General features: G+C 33.1%; 2 protein-coding genes across 4 annotated transcripts; one reads left to right on the top strand and one right to left on the bottom strand.

The window, feature by feature from the left end:
- Positions 1-198: 198 nt before the first annotated feature.
- Positions 199-2,841, bottom strand: LOC130662449 (uncharacterized). 2 transcript variants are annotated; one of them, XR_008989017.1, is made up of 3 exons: positions 2,673-2,841; positions 1,314-2,489; positions 199-1,197 (listed from the first exon to the last, which is right to left on the bottom strand). XR_008989017.1 is itself a non-coding variant. In XM_057461325.1 (2 exons), exon 2 carries the CDS (start codon positions 2,384-2,386, stop codon positions 1,877-1,879), a length of 510 nt encoding a protein of 169 aa, XP_057317308.1. In that variant the 5' UTR covers positions 2,387-2,489; positions 2,673-2,841; the 3' UTR covers positions 199-1,876. The 2 variants fall into 2 exon arrangements, 1 of the variants encoding a protein (XP_057317308.1); XM_057461325.1 differs by having other exon boundaries at positions 199-2,489.
- A 2,598-nt stretch (positions 2,842-5,439) lies between these two features.
- On the top strand, positions 5,440-13,622 carry LOC130662446 (EF-hand calcium-binding domain-containing protein 4B-like). 2 transcript variants are annotated; one of them, XM_057461322.1, is made up of 13 exons: positions 5,440-5,594; positions 5,668-7,172; positions 8,205-8,351; positions 8,556-8,646; positions 8,870-9,028; positions 9,540-9,727; positions 9,982-10,071; positions 10,228-10,588; positions 10,892-11,112; positions 11,220-11,334; positions 11,939-12,040; positions 12,408-12,484; positions 12,694-12,913. In XM_057461322.1, the coding sequence occupies exons 2-13, from the start codon at positions 5,797-5,799 to the stop codon at positions 12,797-12,799; spliced, it is 3,033 nt and encodes a 1,010-aa protein (XP_057317305.1). In that variant the 5' UTR covers positions 5,440-5,594; positions 5,668-5,796; the 3' UTR covers positions 12,800-12,913. The 2 variants fall into 2 exon arrangements, with proteins under 2 accessions (XP_057317305.1, XP_057317304.1); XM_057461321.1 differs by lacking the exon at positions 12,694-12,913 and adding an exon at positions 13,079-13,622 and having other exon boundaries at positions 5,441-5,594.
- Positions 13,623-14,400: the final 778 nt, after the last annotated feature.

Genomic DNA, 14,400 nt, shown 5'->3' with positions numbered 1-14,400 from the left:
TAACAGGGACAAGAGTTTATTAAAAATGTATTTTAGTGTGTCAAAGAAATACTTTAATCAGAAGTTTCGTTTACTCGTATTAAATAACAAAAACTTTAGTAATCACTAACAAAACATAGTAGCCTTCACATATTTTTTTTACTAACGTAAAAAACTTTTAAGCCTTTTATTGTTAGCATTAAGAAAATTAAGTTAAGTCAATAAGTCCCCTTTTTATGTAACGAAAAGTAAACAAAATGAAACATAATGTCAACATAAATATAACAATCTTTTTATATAATATATAATAATCTTATATAATCTTATATAATAATCTTTTTTAACTTCCAACTTTGTATAACTTTGGACGTTTTAGGACAGCAAAAGGAAAAAAAACGAGTTAAAAAACTCACAAACGTCCAAACCCTGTCCTTGTAATCGTAAGGTAGCATCAATTGCCTTTTTGAAATCGTTATATGCATCATGACAAATTGGAATCGAAAGTATCGACAAAACGTATCTGCATCAGGAAATGGTTTACCTCTCCTGTTAAACTTTAGAGTAATGCCATTTTCTAAAGGAACTGGCAAAGAGCAACAAAATACTAATAGGTCCTTTGTTGTGATAGCTAAAATAAAAAGAAGCTGCAAATTTTACACCCATAAGAAATACATGAACTTGCAAACAATATTAAAAATACAAATTATAGTCCTATAAAAAATTGGTAAGTAACTTAAAAATATAAAAATAGAAATACCTTCATCAACTGTATCTTCATTGCTGTTTGCTGAAAAACACAAAATATTACACAAAATGTTATAAAATTTGTAGATATAAAAATAACATTTTTACAAAGTGCATTGCCATTCTAACTTTGAAAACAATGATTTTATACTGCACTTTTTTATCGCCTTTGGTAACTTAAATCAATTGTAAAGATCTTCAGGCTGAATCACAACGTCACATGTGGATTGAAATACTTCTTTCCAAATGCTTCGATTGTTTGATAAGGAAGATGGTTTCAAAACCTTCTCGTAGTTGCTCTGTTTCTTCATGTCCCATTTTAAAGATGCAATATATAGTTAACAGATACAAAGCTGTGTCCTTGGTCTTTGTTGTAAACATGGAATGTCCATATCCAGCAGCTTTACGTTCACACTATAAGAAATCATTACTTTGATATGCAAACATTTCTTTGTCATCATCACATGATCGAATCTAAAAAAACACATAAATTTATAAATTTACCATTCTCATCTAAAGATTCAACAGTATAAAAAGTCAAATAATAGTAAGTTAGAATCAATAGTACTAAATATATATACTATAACCACCTGCTGTATTATGTGTCGTAATTCAAAATCTGGAAAATCTTGATCTGTTACAACAGAATATGCTTTTGCAATATCATTAGTAATCAAAAAATGGACATATGCAGGAGATAAACCAATAACTGGTCATTCATTATGTCGAATGCTATGTGCAATAACTTTTCCAGCATAGAGATATAACTCACTGTCCAAGTGGAATTCATTGTAAACAGGAACTTTATGATTTATATCTCCCTCAAACAATTGAATGCTTCCTTCTCCACGTTTCAAGGAAGCATACGTGAGTTGAATGCTTCCTTCTCCACGTATTACTTGAAGTAACATATAAAAATATTCCCTTTTTGGACCATCTGCACCCATGCCTTCTTCTCCATTTTCAAAGGTTACTTCTGGGAAGTAAGATATTTCAATTTGGCCACGTTTATATTGAATTAAAGTGGTTTTTAACTATGTATCTGACCTGTTGATTAAAATTTTTTGTTTCTTCCCGGTTGCTGCATGAATTGTACGAATATCAACCAAATTCTTCATCACAAATTCTGTACTGCAGCCAAGCTTTTTTCTGATTATTCAAGCACAATATCCTTTGATGAACTTTGAGCTGATGACTCGATTTGGCCTGATGTCGAAGTATTGTTATTTATATCTTTAACTAATCCAAATGCTGGCTTTTCCAATAATCCATCATCACTATCAGATTCAACCTTTTCTTCCTCTTCATAGCAATTGATGAATGCACTAAAATAACTTTTAGTTGTGTCAATTAAAGACCTGATATAAATGCAGCCGTTTATACCAGGAGAAGACAAATGCTTTAAAACTTTTCCATTTATGTTATTTATGCCTGAAGGATTCATTAATTTTTTATGTACAGGTTTCATAAATGAAAATTGATTTTTGCTTGGAAGTTTATCTTGGAACTTTTCAAAAATCATTTCTCTGATTTCATCCTCCTGAGCTTCAAGTAAAACTTCGAAGGCATTAACAATAAATCCTGATGATTGTAAATGTTTCTTCAATTCACCTTTCGGTATAACTTTAATTTTTGGTGAAGAAAGTAACACAAGATCATTCATGAATGTTGCAGATTTCCTTCGCTTAGAAGTATTACTATTGGTATTAGAAAAGGTCTTTTGGTGGAAGATGGTAATCGTGTGAGAGTGTTCCGATTTGTCTGTTCTAAAATAATTAAAAAATGACGTTAAAAAGGTCACAAAAATAGTTGTTACCCATACCTACCTCTTTGGGGAAAAATATGTACTGTAGTCATTGTAACTTGGTTTTAGCTAGCTAGATTGCTAGCTATAAGTCACAAAACCAAAAAAGTGAAAATGGTTTGTAAAACAAGATAACGTAGCTTACCATTTTTCTCTTGTCTTTTTGGACGGAAGAGTAAATGTACAGCTTCTTCAACATTGTTTTATTCGCTGTTCTGCTCGGACTTCTTTTTGTGCTGTTCCAAAGCACGAACAAGGTTGCTGAGGTCTTCAAGTGCGGAGCTCATGTTGTTTTCTTTCTGCGCCATTTTAGAAGTGCCGCAAGAGGGGAAACAAAGTAATAATTTGCAGAACAGGTTAACCTGTCAAACAAAAATGATTGATTGATAGAGCCTGGCCAGCGGACAAAAATGTTCTCCAACTGTTTTTCATTTTTTTTAAAAAAAATGAGCATTAAAATAAATCAAATTGTTTTTATATCTTTTTGTTTATTCGTTGTTGTTTTTTCATTATTATTTTTTAAAAATTTCAAAAAATAAGTATTTTGTTCAAAAAAACTGATTTTTTACAAAAAAATAATTTTTTTAAATAACAAAATGTTTTTTTAATTTTGTCCCCTCAGGCGCGCCATAGTTTTCGCGCGTTTCTTAATGCACTTTCACCTTCGTTCCCAGGGATTTACTTTGTTTATTATTGATCACAGCATATTACTTTCAATTTTTTAAATTACAAACAACCTACTGAAAAAGTTTAAATAAAAACATTTCAGGATTAAACCTTATAATTATAAGATAAAAGCTTTGTTATGAAAATAAAGTAATGTCGGTGGATGTGTTGAATTTGATTCGTGTTGTATAGTTATTTATCATGGTGTGTTATATATAGAAAGAAATTGATTCATAAAGTTTTATTTAAAAGGAGAAATATTTAAACGAAAAAATTGTTTAAAGAAGTAAGGTCGTTAGTTTTTGTGATTAAAAGTTTAACTCAACAAATTGGAATGGGTAAGCTGAACATTTAACAGATGTTAAGAAGAGAAAGGGTGAAGTTATTTGACATTTAAATAGTTAATACCGTAAATCGTTTTGTTTTTCTTGTCAACCAAACGCTTTAAGAGAAGAAATATGCGAGTGCATGGATACGACTAAAGGGATTGATGATACTGAAATATAGAAATCTTTGATTTTTTGTTTATGGTTTGGGGTGAACAGGGCGGGGACGGGGGAAGCTTTTACTTGCCTCAAAAACTGCACTGTTGGGATTCAGGATTTCTTTAAATGTCATATGTAATTTCCCTATGTGTTTTAAACACGTATCTATTTATCAGCATCAAATTTCACCAATCAAAACTCACTTACAATTACAAATTATCACCCAACTTGTCCCAAGAGCTTTTTTATCCTACACAAAAACACAAGTAAATTAACCTTAGGAGTGACTCTTTTTCTGGGTTTTTTATGTAAACAAAAATTATCTTAAAAAGTACTAAGTACAAGGTTGATTACTGAAATTTACTTAATGCAACGTTGGAATTAAAATTAGAATCTCGTCGCCGGTTGGTTAAACCATTGAGGTATCAATTAAATCTGGATGACACGTGCTAAATATGGGAATAAACGGTATGCTAAGCGGAAGTGCGCGTAAATCTAAATTGACACTATGCAAAACCTCGTTCCCAGCACCCGCTGTCCCTTTTCTATAACCGGGACGGCGAGACGAACATGTTCTTATCGCTGTCTGATGTCAGAAAATACAAGATGCCCTGGAGACGAGGTTGACTATACACCTCATAGTGTGTATATAAATTGCTGTCAAATTTGGCTTGAGTCAAATTAGGCTCAAGTAACTTTAAATTATCTTCTAAGGATTACTGACAACTACATACTCATTACACTGTTATTTTCTTGATTCAACATTTTAAATGAAGACAACTTTTTAATCAGAGGTCTGGGAACGAAATTGTAAACATTGCTAATGGTTAGAAATTGTGACTATTTTTGCCAAATTTAAATTTAAGCAGGTCCACCTTTCATATGACATATATTTCATTGAAAAGCACAGCGTTTGTTTTGCTTTGTTTATCCTGTTAGATTTATTTACGTGGTTGTCGTTGCGTTACCATGGTTACAAATATACAGGAAGCTAGTTATACAGATTTTCCTGCGCCTCATTTTTAAGTCAATTAAAAGTGTAATGCCCTTTTAACGACTCCTTATCAACTATTCTATTTGTTCGATACCTTTTTTTAATTAAAAATAAATAACTCGATGACTAAATTATACACAAGAGTTAATTAAGAATGTTTATTTACATACGTGGGACAAGACAACATGGATTCAAAACAACAAAAGATGGTTAGTACACGCGTTTTTATAAGAACAAAGTTTTGACAAGCCTAAATATTTTAAAACAAATTGGGAACATTTTAAGCTCCAATTACTTTATAAGAATCTTTAACTATATTTACACTACGCATTTATTTTATTTTAGAATGTAGACAGTGACTCATGTTTTTCTTTACAAAAAATTTCTAAGAACACTTTTGACTGAAAACTGGAAAAATAAGAGCATGACAAGATTCTCACATTACAAAAAAGCGTTTGTGAATCTATGTTAAAAAAGAAGGGAAAAACGAGAGTTTGATTTTTTTACAACTAGACAAATTTACCCGAAAGAGACACCGAGAAGAAGATCATTGCACATACGGTTCAGATAGCATCAGTATTACGGCAAGACATTTTTTAAGCAATTTGCCATGCCTTAGCAACAAGAAGTCATTTGATAGATGCAATGAAGCTTTTCTTTTCAACTCCTTAGAGACCATAATAATGATAGGAACAATAGATGGTTATTCGTAATTACAATTTCTTTAGCCACTCATCGATTTAAATTTTTTTTAAAAGCCGAATGTGAAAGGTTACGTTAGAGTGAAAGTTTTTTTTGTGTAACATTATGTTTAATTTTAAACTTTTTTTTAACACTTGAACAAAGAAAGTTTGTTATCAGATAACTGTTTTAAGATAAAAAGTAATATGAATTTTGAAATCTGCTGACTGCATTGATAATAGTAAGTGTACATACGTTTTTGAATTCAATGATATTTAGTTTCTTGTTATTCTTTGTTATTTTTCTATTTAAAGCATCGATGTGTGAACTTGCACTAAAAATTAAATAAATATCAACAAGACAAGACAAGAATTCGAAAATTTATCTAACTAAAGATGTTTTGAAATTTATGGTTATATTGCAGTATACCTGGCGTTGTAACAATGGATTTAAGTGAGTTAGCTATAGAACTGTTTTGTCAATTCGACCCTGATAAAAAAGGATACATCACAAAGGACCAATTATTGGACGGTAATAACAGGAATGGACCTTTTTCTGAAGTGCAAATTCATTCCATTTTCTCCTTATTGGATAAAGATAACAAAGGGGTGATAACTTTATCGGATTTTACTGACGCCTTTCTTGACGTTTCTGACGGCGGCAATCAAAATGAAATCGACGACTATACAAACAATGCTGACGACAACGATGGTATATATTGTACTGATGATGTTTACGACAACGAAGACGACGACATAAATGACGATGACGTTGAGAATAGTCGTGCTCATGTCGAAATATACGACAGTATTGAAAACGAATATGACGCTATTAACGATGAATACGACCATAGCAACGAAGATATTTATAATTATTTGAACACAGTAAACGATAAAGCTTTTAAGGATAGAATATCTAAAGCCGACACCAGAAAGTTCAACTCAACAGAATCGCTGTCAGTCAAGAGTTCAATATACAGAACAAGCAGTGCTAATGAATGCCTCGATGACGGTCATTTAGATGAATACTGGTGGGAACATGGACAAAGAATAGACGGTTTAACTCAATCGATATTGACACGAAGAGAATCATTACCATCTTTTAATTCAATATCGCGAAAACCAAAAACGAACTTGCTGAAAGCGAAACAATGGCGTTCTTACGATTGTGGTATAGATCGCTGTTTCGTCGCTTCAAATAACTCAGCTTTCAAGCGCGAAACTTATAAAACTAAATCCTATGACGACAAAAAACGTGATTTTAATCGCATATTAAGTAAACATAATTCAACTGAAGCAGTTCAAAGCCACGAGCATATTATACGAACTATAAAAGATAAGAATTTACATCAATCCGGTAACCCGGTGTCGCAGGAATTCGATGAAATTTTCGGCAGTACTCGCCAAACTGTCGTTCGTTGCAATAGTTGTACAGGACTAAACAGCGAGTCTGGCTCTTCAGACGATAACATTTACATCCAGAAAATAATAAGACCTACACTGAAGAAGTTTATGTCTCAAAGCAACTCCAATTTAGCACATGATAAACTCAATGGAGGTAGGTCTCAGCAACTTTTAAAGACACAATCTTCATTAGATTTGTACGATGGAAAGGATTCGGTTTTCAATGACCACAATCAAGAAAATTCTCCAAGAATACAAAAACGAAAAGGTTACTCATCAATTGAAAACTTACTGTCACGTGACAAACATTTAAAAAATGGTTTTTCAAACGAGCATTTGAGTACATCACGTGATAATCTATCTGAGGAATGGGAAGCATATTTGAGAAGAATCGGTGGAGTGTCTTTATTCGCAGGGTAAGTTAAGTGGAAAAACTTCATTTATTTATTGTTTGGTTTTATTGACTGCATACAGTTTGACAAGGTCAAACTTTTATAATAGCGTGTGATTCGCTCATATCTTCTATTTCAAATTGTTTTTAAAGTAAAGAGAACATTGCTCAATGCACACATTTATGGATCCGTAAAAAGTGACCAAAAGTTTCTGCTAATCATTTGTAATAATTTTTTAACCAACCAACTACGGCCATTTGATTAGGTTTTAACCAGGTTACTATAAACTTTTTAGTTCGTAAGACCCAAAATGCCTTAAAAATAGGATGAAGCAAAGGTTGGTATTTTCAGCCTACATTTTTAAGTATAAATGTGATATCAAAAGGAGAAATTGCAAAACTGCAAAATTCAAGTATTCTTGTTTTTTTATAAACTCGACAGAAAAAAAGTCGGCACAATTTACCGACTAAAAGCCGACCTTTTTTTTACTGATAAGGTATAGGTAAGGACCAAGGACCAAGTCCATATTTTTGAATTTAGTTGACCTGAACAAAACATATTTAAAAATGAAAAACTCCAGTGTACTTTGTCAATATTAATTTTTTTACGGTATTAAAATTGTAATCTGTTTAAATAAGGCTTATTAGAATAGATTTGTGTATTTAGCATTTGTTGTTATGTACAGGATGATTAATACACTCCCCGTGATGCAATCATTACTTCCAACAAATTACACTAAGACAAAGAATAAAATAAAAATAGTTAACACATTAATGTTTGCAAAACAAAATTCTTTAAAAATAATTATCGTTAAATTTGGATTTCTTTTCTTATAATTTTGCAAGCACCATGTTGTGAATGCATAGATTTCAACTTTAGAATTTTTGTATTTAATTATCGCGACAAGAATACGATTGATCTAAACCTTGACAACTTAAAACAGTGTAATATTCTTGTATTCCTAAAAATTATTTATTTTTTCAAGTACAGTTCAGAACAAGACAGGAGAGACATGGTTTCATGTAGCTGTTACATACATGTTGTTAATCTATTTAGAAACAAGATGCTTAGGTATCTATGGCAACAACTCGGAGCGTATCAAAAAGATCTTATGCTGCCGTTAGAAGACTTTTTAAAAGGCGTCATAGAAGAGCATAAGGGTGTATATACACGATGTCAAGATCTCGAAAGCACGTTGCACACGTACGTCACGTTTCATACTTGTTAATTTTTCATGTAGAGTTGTTCGGTGTTTTAAACTGATGCTATCTCGTCCCAAGAAACGCTTTTTGCTTTTTTTGATTAAAAACCGAAAAGGGTCCTAGGGACAAGGTTGAGCTTGATGATATGTTTTTCGCTCATAACCGATAAAAATCGCAGAGTGTTATCACGCGCATATGATTTCAGGAAAGTTGAACAGCACGAAAGAGATATTGACAACCTGTACGAAGATTTTGAACGCACTATGCAAAGAGAGTTGATACAATTGGAGAAGAAGGTAAACCTTGTGTATTCAAAATATTAGCTGAGTCGCTACTTTGTGTTAAGGATGCACCAAACAGTGTTGCACGCTATGATGCAGGACGGCTAAAAATCTAAGGACCGGAATATGTTCGTCGGCGAATCTGTGGCTAACGACAAGTTTCAAAATATTAGATAGCAATAGTGAGCTTGTTAAACAATTTTTACTATTCTGAAACTTCTATACATCTCGCTTTTAGCACACTGACAGGGAGGAATCGTTAAAAGCAGAGTTTCATCGTATCATCGATTTGAAAGAACAGGTGTACCAAGAAAATTTAAGTTATACAGCAGAGATTACAGGGAGGTTGGAACACTGCAGCGAAGAGATAACTGACTTACAGACGCAGAAGCGCAGGGTGAGTTACTTCTGGTAAAATCTAAAACACGCTTTAAGTTTTTTCTCGGTTATTTTATTTTATTTATGACTTCTATTACCCTTTACGTGGAGTAAGAAATAAATCTGTCTTTCTTCCTCCAAGCTCTTTATTAGTAAATAATTTTGATACGCCAATTTAATACAAACAAATCACCCATCATATGAAACTTTATGCCCGACATGGACGATATAATGTAGGAAATATAATTTGGTGAATAAATAAAAAATTGGAAGTCAAGAAAAATGGAAGAATGAATAAAACTTGAATGAATGAATGAATTTAAGAAAGAAAGGAAGGCAGGAAGGAATGTAGATAATACCCTCGTTTGTTGTCCATAATCATAGTCACAGTAACTATGTCATAATAGAAGCAAAAATCACCCCCCCCCCCGCCCCTCCGCCCTGTGAAAAACTAACTTGGCGTTGTGCCAACACCACTTCCTTTGTAATCCTGCTCCTTTTTCTGAATTTACAAGTTTTATTTTCTTCAGACTGAAGACCAGTATCGTCAGCTCGTGCATGAACAACATCTTCATCTGATTGAGACCGATCAAATGCAAGAAGAAAATCACAATCTGAAACAGAAAAATGAAGAATACCAAGAGAACATTAGAGATCTTCAAGATTATATTAACCAAATATTAAAGAATGCTGAAGAAGAAAAAGAAAAAAATAGAGGGTATGTGAAACTATGTGTTATGTTGTTTATATTTCATTTTATATGTTAAGATTGTATTTTAAAAGGGGGAAACGATTTGAGGCAAGAAAAAAGGAAAAGTTGAAGATTAGTCTGTTTGTGCCACGAAAATAATTTTGGGGTTTCGTGTGAACAGTGCTGAAAACAACGGACATTCTCCCAATATCACTCATGGCTACCATTTTGGTTCATGTACAGACAAGTATGAAAGTATAAATAGTTTAATTTCTTTGTAGATTCATGAGGCAGTTTAAAGATCTTTTAGAAGAGAAAGAATTTCTTGAAGCAAACATATCAAATTTATCAGTGGAAAACACTGAGCTAAGGTATGTAGCATAGATAGCGTTACATCTTCAACCTCGTCCCCAAGGTCTCATAGACCCTGAGCAGAAAACAAGGTTGCTCTATCCTGCCAAGAGTATATTAATAAAACATATCAACAATAGAAAAGTTGGGCATTTATATATTTCATTATACTTTAGAAACTTAAACATCACGCTAAGTCCTCGTGATGATGATATCACTGAAAGCTTCAAATTGTTAGAAGAAGATGCGTTGAACATAACAACAACAAACAACAACATCCTAACAGAAGATCAAACACAATTCCAACCCACCCTTAACCAAAGCATGTCGCTGCACGACGAGTTAAACAGACCATACGAAGAAGAGGAAGAAGAAGAAATCTTTACTGCAGATCCGTTACCATCTATGAGTAATGGTGTGGAAGAATCTGAAAACAGCGTAGTTGTTAACGATGAGGAGCGTACTTTTGTTGATTCTGTGGATAAAAGTGATGTGGAATCTGATGATGATCAAGTGCACACTAGTACACCAAGAAAGGTAATTTTATTATGAGAGTCAAGGTTATTACACAATTATCTTGCAGAAGAGCTATCCTGACCTAAATATTTATAAATTACAACATTCAATAGTGGCCAATTAAGTCTCGTGAAACCTTCTTATTATAGGAATAAAAAACCGACTGAGTAAACTGGGTTGTAAGTAAGGGGAGCGTAATGTTCCCATAGGTACGACTTTTCCAACCTTCAATCTAAGGACTGTTGATTATAAATAATAGGCAATGCCTTCATGTAAAAAGTCTTGTTAGAATATTATTTTGCGTTATTCTCTATATGCTTCTAGTCTTCAGCAATCCGATTCGCCTCAGCTGTTCAGACGCAATTTAAAGTTATTTTATGTGGTGATTGCGGTGTTGGAAAGACAAGCATTATCCATAGAGTGTGTTTTAACAAGTTTTCCAAGGCTCGTCATGAAACCACACAACTCGACTCGTACACGAAAGTAATTGAAACAGAAGAAAGTGTCATTAAGCTTAACCTGTGGGACACAGTTGGCCAGGAGAGGTACAGTCAATCTGCTTTATTTAATTTTTTGTCTTCTTGCTGATCTTATTGATATCTTTGTTGCCATCGTTTTACATTATTTTACTCGCCAATTGTGTTCTTTTAAGGTTTAACAGCCTACCACGTTCGTACTATCGCAAATCGGATGTTGTCATTCTTGTGTACGATATTAGTGAAGAAAGTTCATTCATCAATGCGAGGTCGTGGATACGAGCTGTTCATGTAAGTACGAGGGAAATCTTATCTTTTTTCGTATAGCTTTCGTGCATTAATAATTTCGCGGGTAAAGTTAAAGTGTTGGAGATTTCATTCTTCGGTAAACTGTAGAATTATACTCTGCGCGTAAAAAATTTTCGCGCAATATATTTTGCGATTTTTTTGCAAATTACGTGCAATAACGAATTTTCTGCAAGACCAGAAAAATAGTACAAGCAAAGATTAGTACAGACAAAGACGAATCTTCACGGGATGATTTTTACGACAATCGTCATCAATACTCGAATTTGATTAGTCACGACTTTCATCATGACGAAAAGTTGAATTGGTTTCTACTTTTTATAACAAAAATCGTCGCGAATATGGTGCAGTGGAGATTCTGTCTGAGATGGATATTTTTTGTCCATAGCGATCTGGTATGGTGTAGCAAGGGTGTATAAGATATTAAAATATCAAAGATGTGGACATTTCTTTGTTTGTATTGATATTCGTAAAATGGAAGTGGTGCTGTTGCACCTTGAAAAGTTGCTTAAAATATAAGACTAGACGAAGCTATTTCATTTTTCATTTTATCTTTATATACTTTATTTATTCCTATTTCCCACTTTAGGATTTGACGAGTGAGAACGTGTTGCTGCTTCTTGTTGGACACAAATCCGATCTCGATCACAGAAGAAGCGTACCCCGTGAGAAGGGAGAGATGTTAGCCAAGGTATTTTTTCTGTTGTACTTGAATTTTGATTTGCTTACACTGTTTACCGACCGGTGGCATTGTGGTAGAGCGTCCACCTCCAGTGCGGAAGTTCGTGAGTTTAATCCCCGATCGAATTATGCCAGGGACTATAAAGTGTAAATCCTTTCTGCTTAATTTTCAGCAGGAGAATAGGATTTATGTCTAGTTAAGCGTTTGCTGTACTTGCACGGCTTCCGTAGGTCAAGTTGTAGCTTTAAATGTACTAGACCACCTTCACAGGTCCCTCGTTGATAACAGTACCAATAGGATTTTGTACTTTATTTTATGTGGACTTTGTTGATTTTTCAGCTTTGTATAGTTTGAAACTTATTTGAATATGTTTTAGGATAACGATGCTATATTTATTGAAACCAGTGCAAAATCTGGTGATAACATCCAGAAAATGATTGATATGATATCGAGGTATGTTCTCTTTTTATTCATTTATTCATCCATTCATTCATTAATTAATCCATTATTTCATTCATTCATTCAGTCGCTTATTTATTTAATCGTTCGAATATTAATCCGTGTCTTTACTGAAAATATTGTGTCATCAACAAAAAATCCACAAATTTTCTACAAGCACATACCTGAAGAAAACTGCCACAATATTTTATTTTTCAACTTAGCTCGCTAGCGGAAAGGGAAGAAACTCTAATCATAAGGAACGATTTTGAAAAGAGTCTGATCTGTATGAATTACAATCGAAGAACAAAACGAAACAATTGTTGTTAAATAGCAGACTAAATATATGCCTAAACTACATACATGCGCACTAAAGGCTTATCTTCACTAGACGAAATAATTTAAAGCATTTTGATCGGCCTGCGGAAATTTTAACCGTTAAAAAGTTTGACTTAATTTTACTTTTGATAATTCCACACCGCAAGGAATATTCCGCCAAGTGAAGATGATTCTTAAATAAGAGATAGAAAATATGTAATTTCGATAAACTTATTTTTTTCTACAAATTTGGTATTTTTTGATAATTTTTATAAATTTTTTATATTTTAGTACTTTACTCGCACAAAACGAATATGTGTTGGTTCAAAATTGTTTCGAGCAAACGATTCGCGTGGATGATAAATTTCTCAGTAAACAGCAATGCTGCGCCTCTTGAATCTTCTTCACAAATCACTTTTTTGGTTTGTTTGTACACGAAATGAATCATTTTTATATTTTTATTTCCATAAATTTAATGCATTTTGCGCTCTCTGACATTTTCCCCGCTTTCTTTCCCGGCAACCTCGTCCCGAGGGTCTTGTGGCCCCTGAGCCGTTAAAACGAGGTTGCTTTCCCGGATTTGTGTCTTTATCATAACCGATTCCTTGATCGCTTTTTTAGCCAATCACAGCGTCGGTTTTTTCATTTTGAGCCAATCAGCGTTCTGTTTTATTTGTATATTTTACGCTACACATTTTTTGTACTGGTGTTAGTAAATAGCTTATTTATTTTTAAAAACACTTTTTTGAAAGTTTATCTGAAAGAAATTTGTAAATAATATTTTATATGTAATATAGTAATGAAGTTTTAAGAAAAATAAAAATCATGAGAAAGAGAAAAAAAGAATCAATACCTAAGAACTTTTGACCACTGCTTGACCGCTGTTTGACCGTTGTTTTACCACTGTTTGACCAAGATTTAACTGTTTCACTTAATTTAAGTTTTGAAAGCAGCAGGATGAGGTTACTGTCAAGGTTTTTTTTGCTATCCGGCAAGTCCCAGTAAAATACCTTTGCTTTCTCTCATAACTTCTAAAATGATAATTAGAACGCCACACAATCTGACTTTGGTTGAGTTATTATATCCGCTATGAATTCTAGGCTCCGTTGGTTTGTGGTCATTTGTATATTGTGGGTGAAGGAGGTTTTTCAATACAACACGCAGAGTTGCTTTTTAGTTTTTCTCTTTCAAAGACTGAGTTGATTGTCTACTTTTGGAAAGACTAAATTCGCGTTTTTCCAACCAACCTTTGTTTTCTCCTTGTTGTCACTATATCGAAAAGAGAAAAAAAGACCTAGTATCGAGGTTGGCGTTTTGCATGATCTGTTGGGCTAGTGCAGATACTTTTTCATAACTACGCAGAGGGTCTAAGTTTATAATAAGATACCTTCTTGATAAAAAATAATTTCGCCGAAAAAATGTCGGCCAAAATTTGTAGTTAGCAAAAATTTGTCACTTGTGGCTATTTAAAAACTAATGTGACTAATAACTTAATCGTAAAAATATAGCACTGAAGATATGGCCAATAATCTAAATCATGTGGTTTTCTTGAAATGAGTCAACGAGCAATTAGATTTTTTGTTTTGATCAAAGATTGTATTTCATAACAGTGA

This window comes from Hydractinia symbiolongicarpus, chromosome 10, assembly GCF_029227915.1.
Source record: "Hydractinia symbiolongicarpus strain clone_291-10 chromosome 10, HSymV2.1, whole genome shotgun sequence".
NCBI classification, from domain to species: Eukaryota; Metazoa; Cnidaria; class Hydrozoa; order Anthoathecata; family Hydractiniidae; genus Hydractinia; species Hydractinia symbiolongicarpus.
The sequence above is the reverse complement of the archived record's forward strand: the minus strand, read 5'-3'. Positions and strand labels throughout refer to the sequence as shown.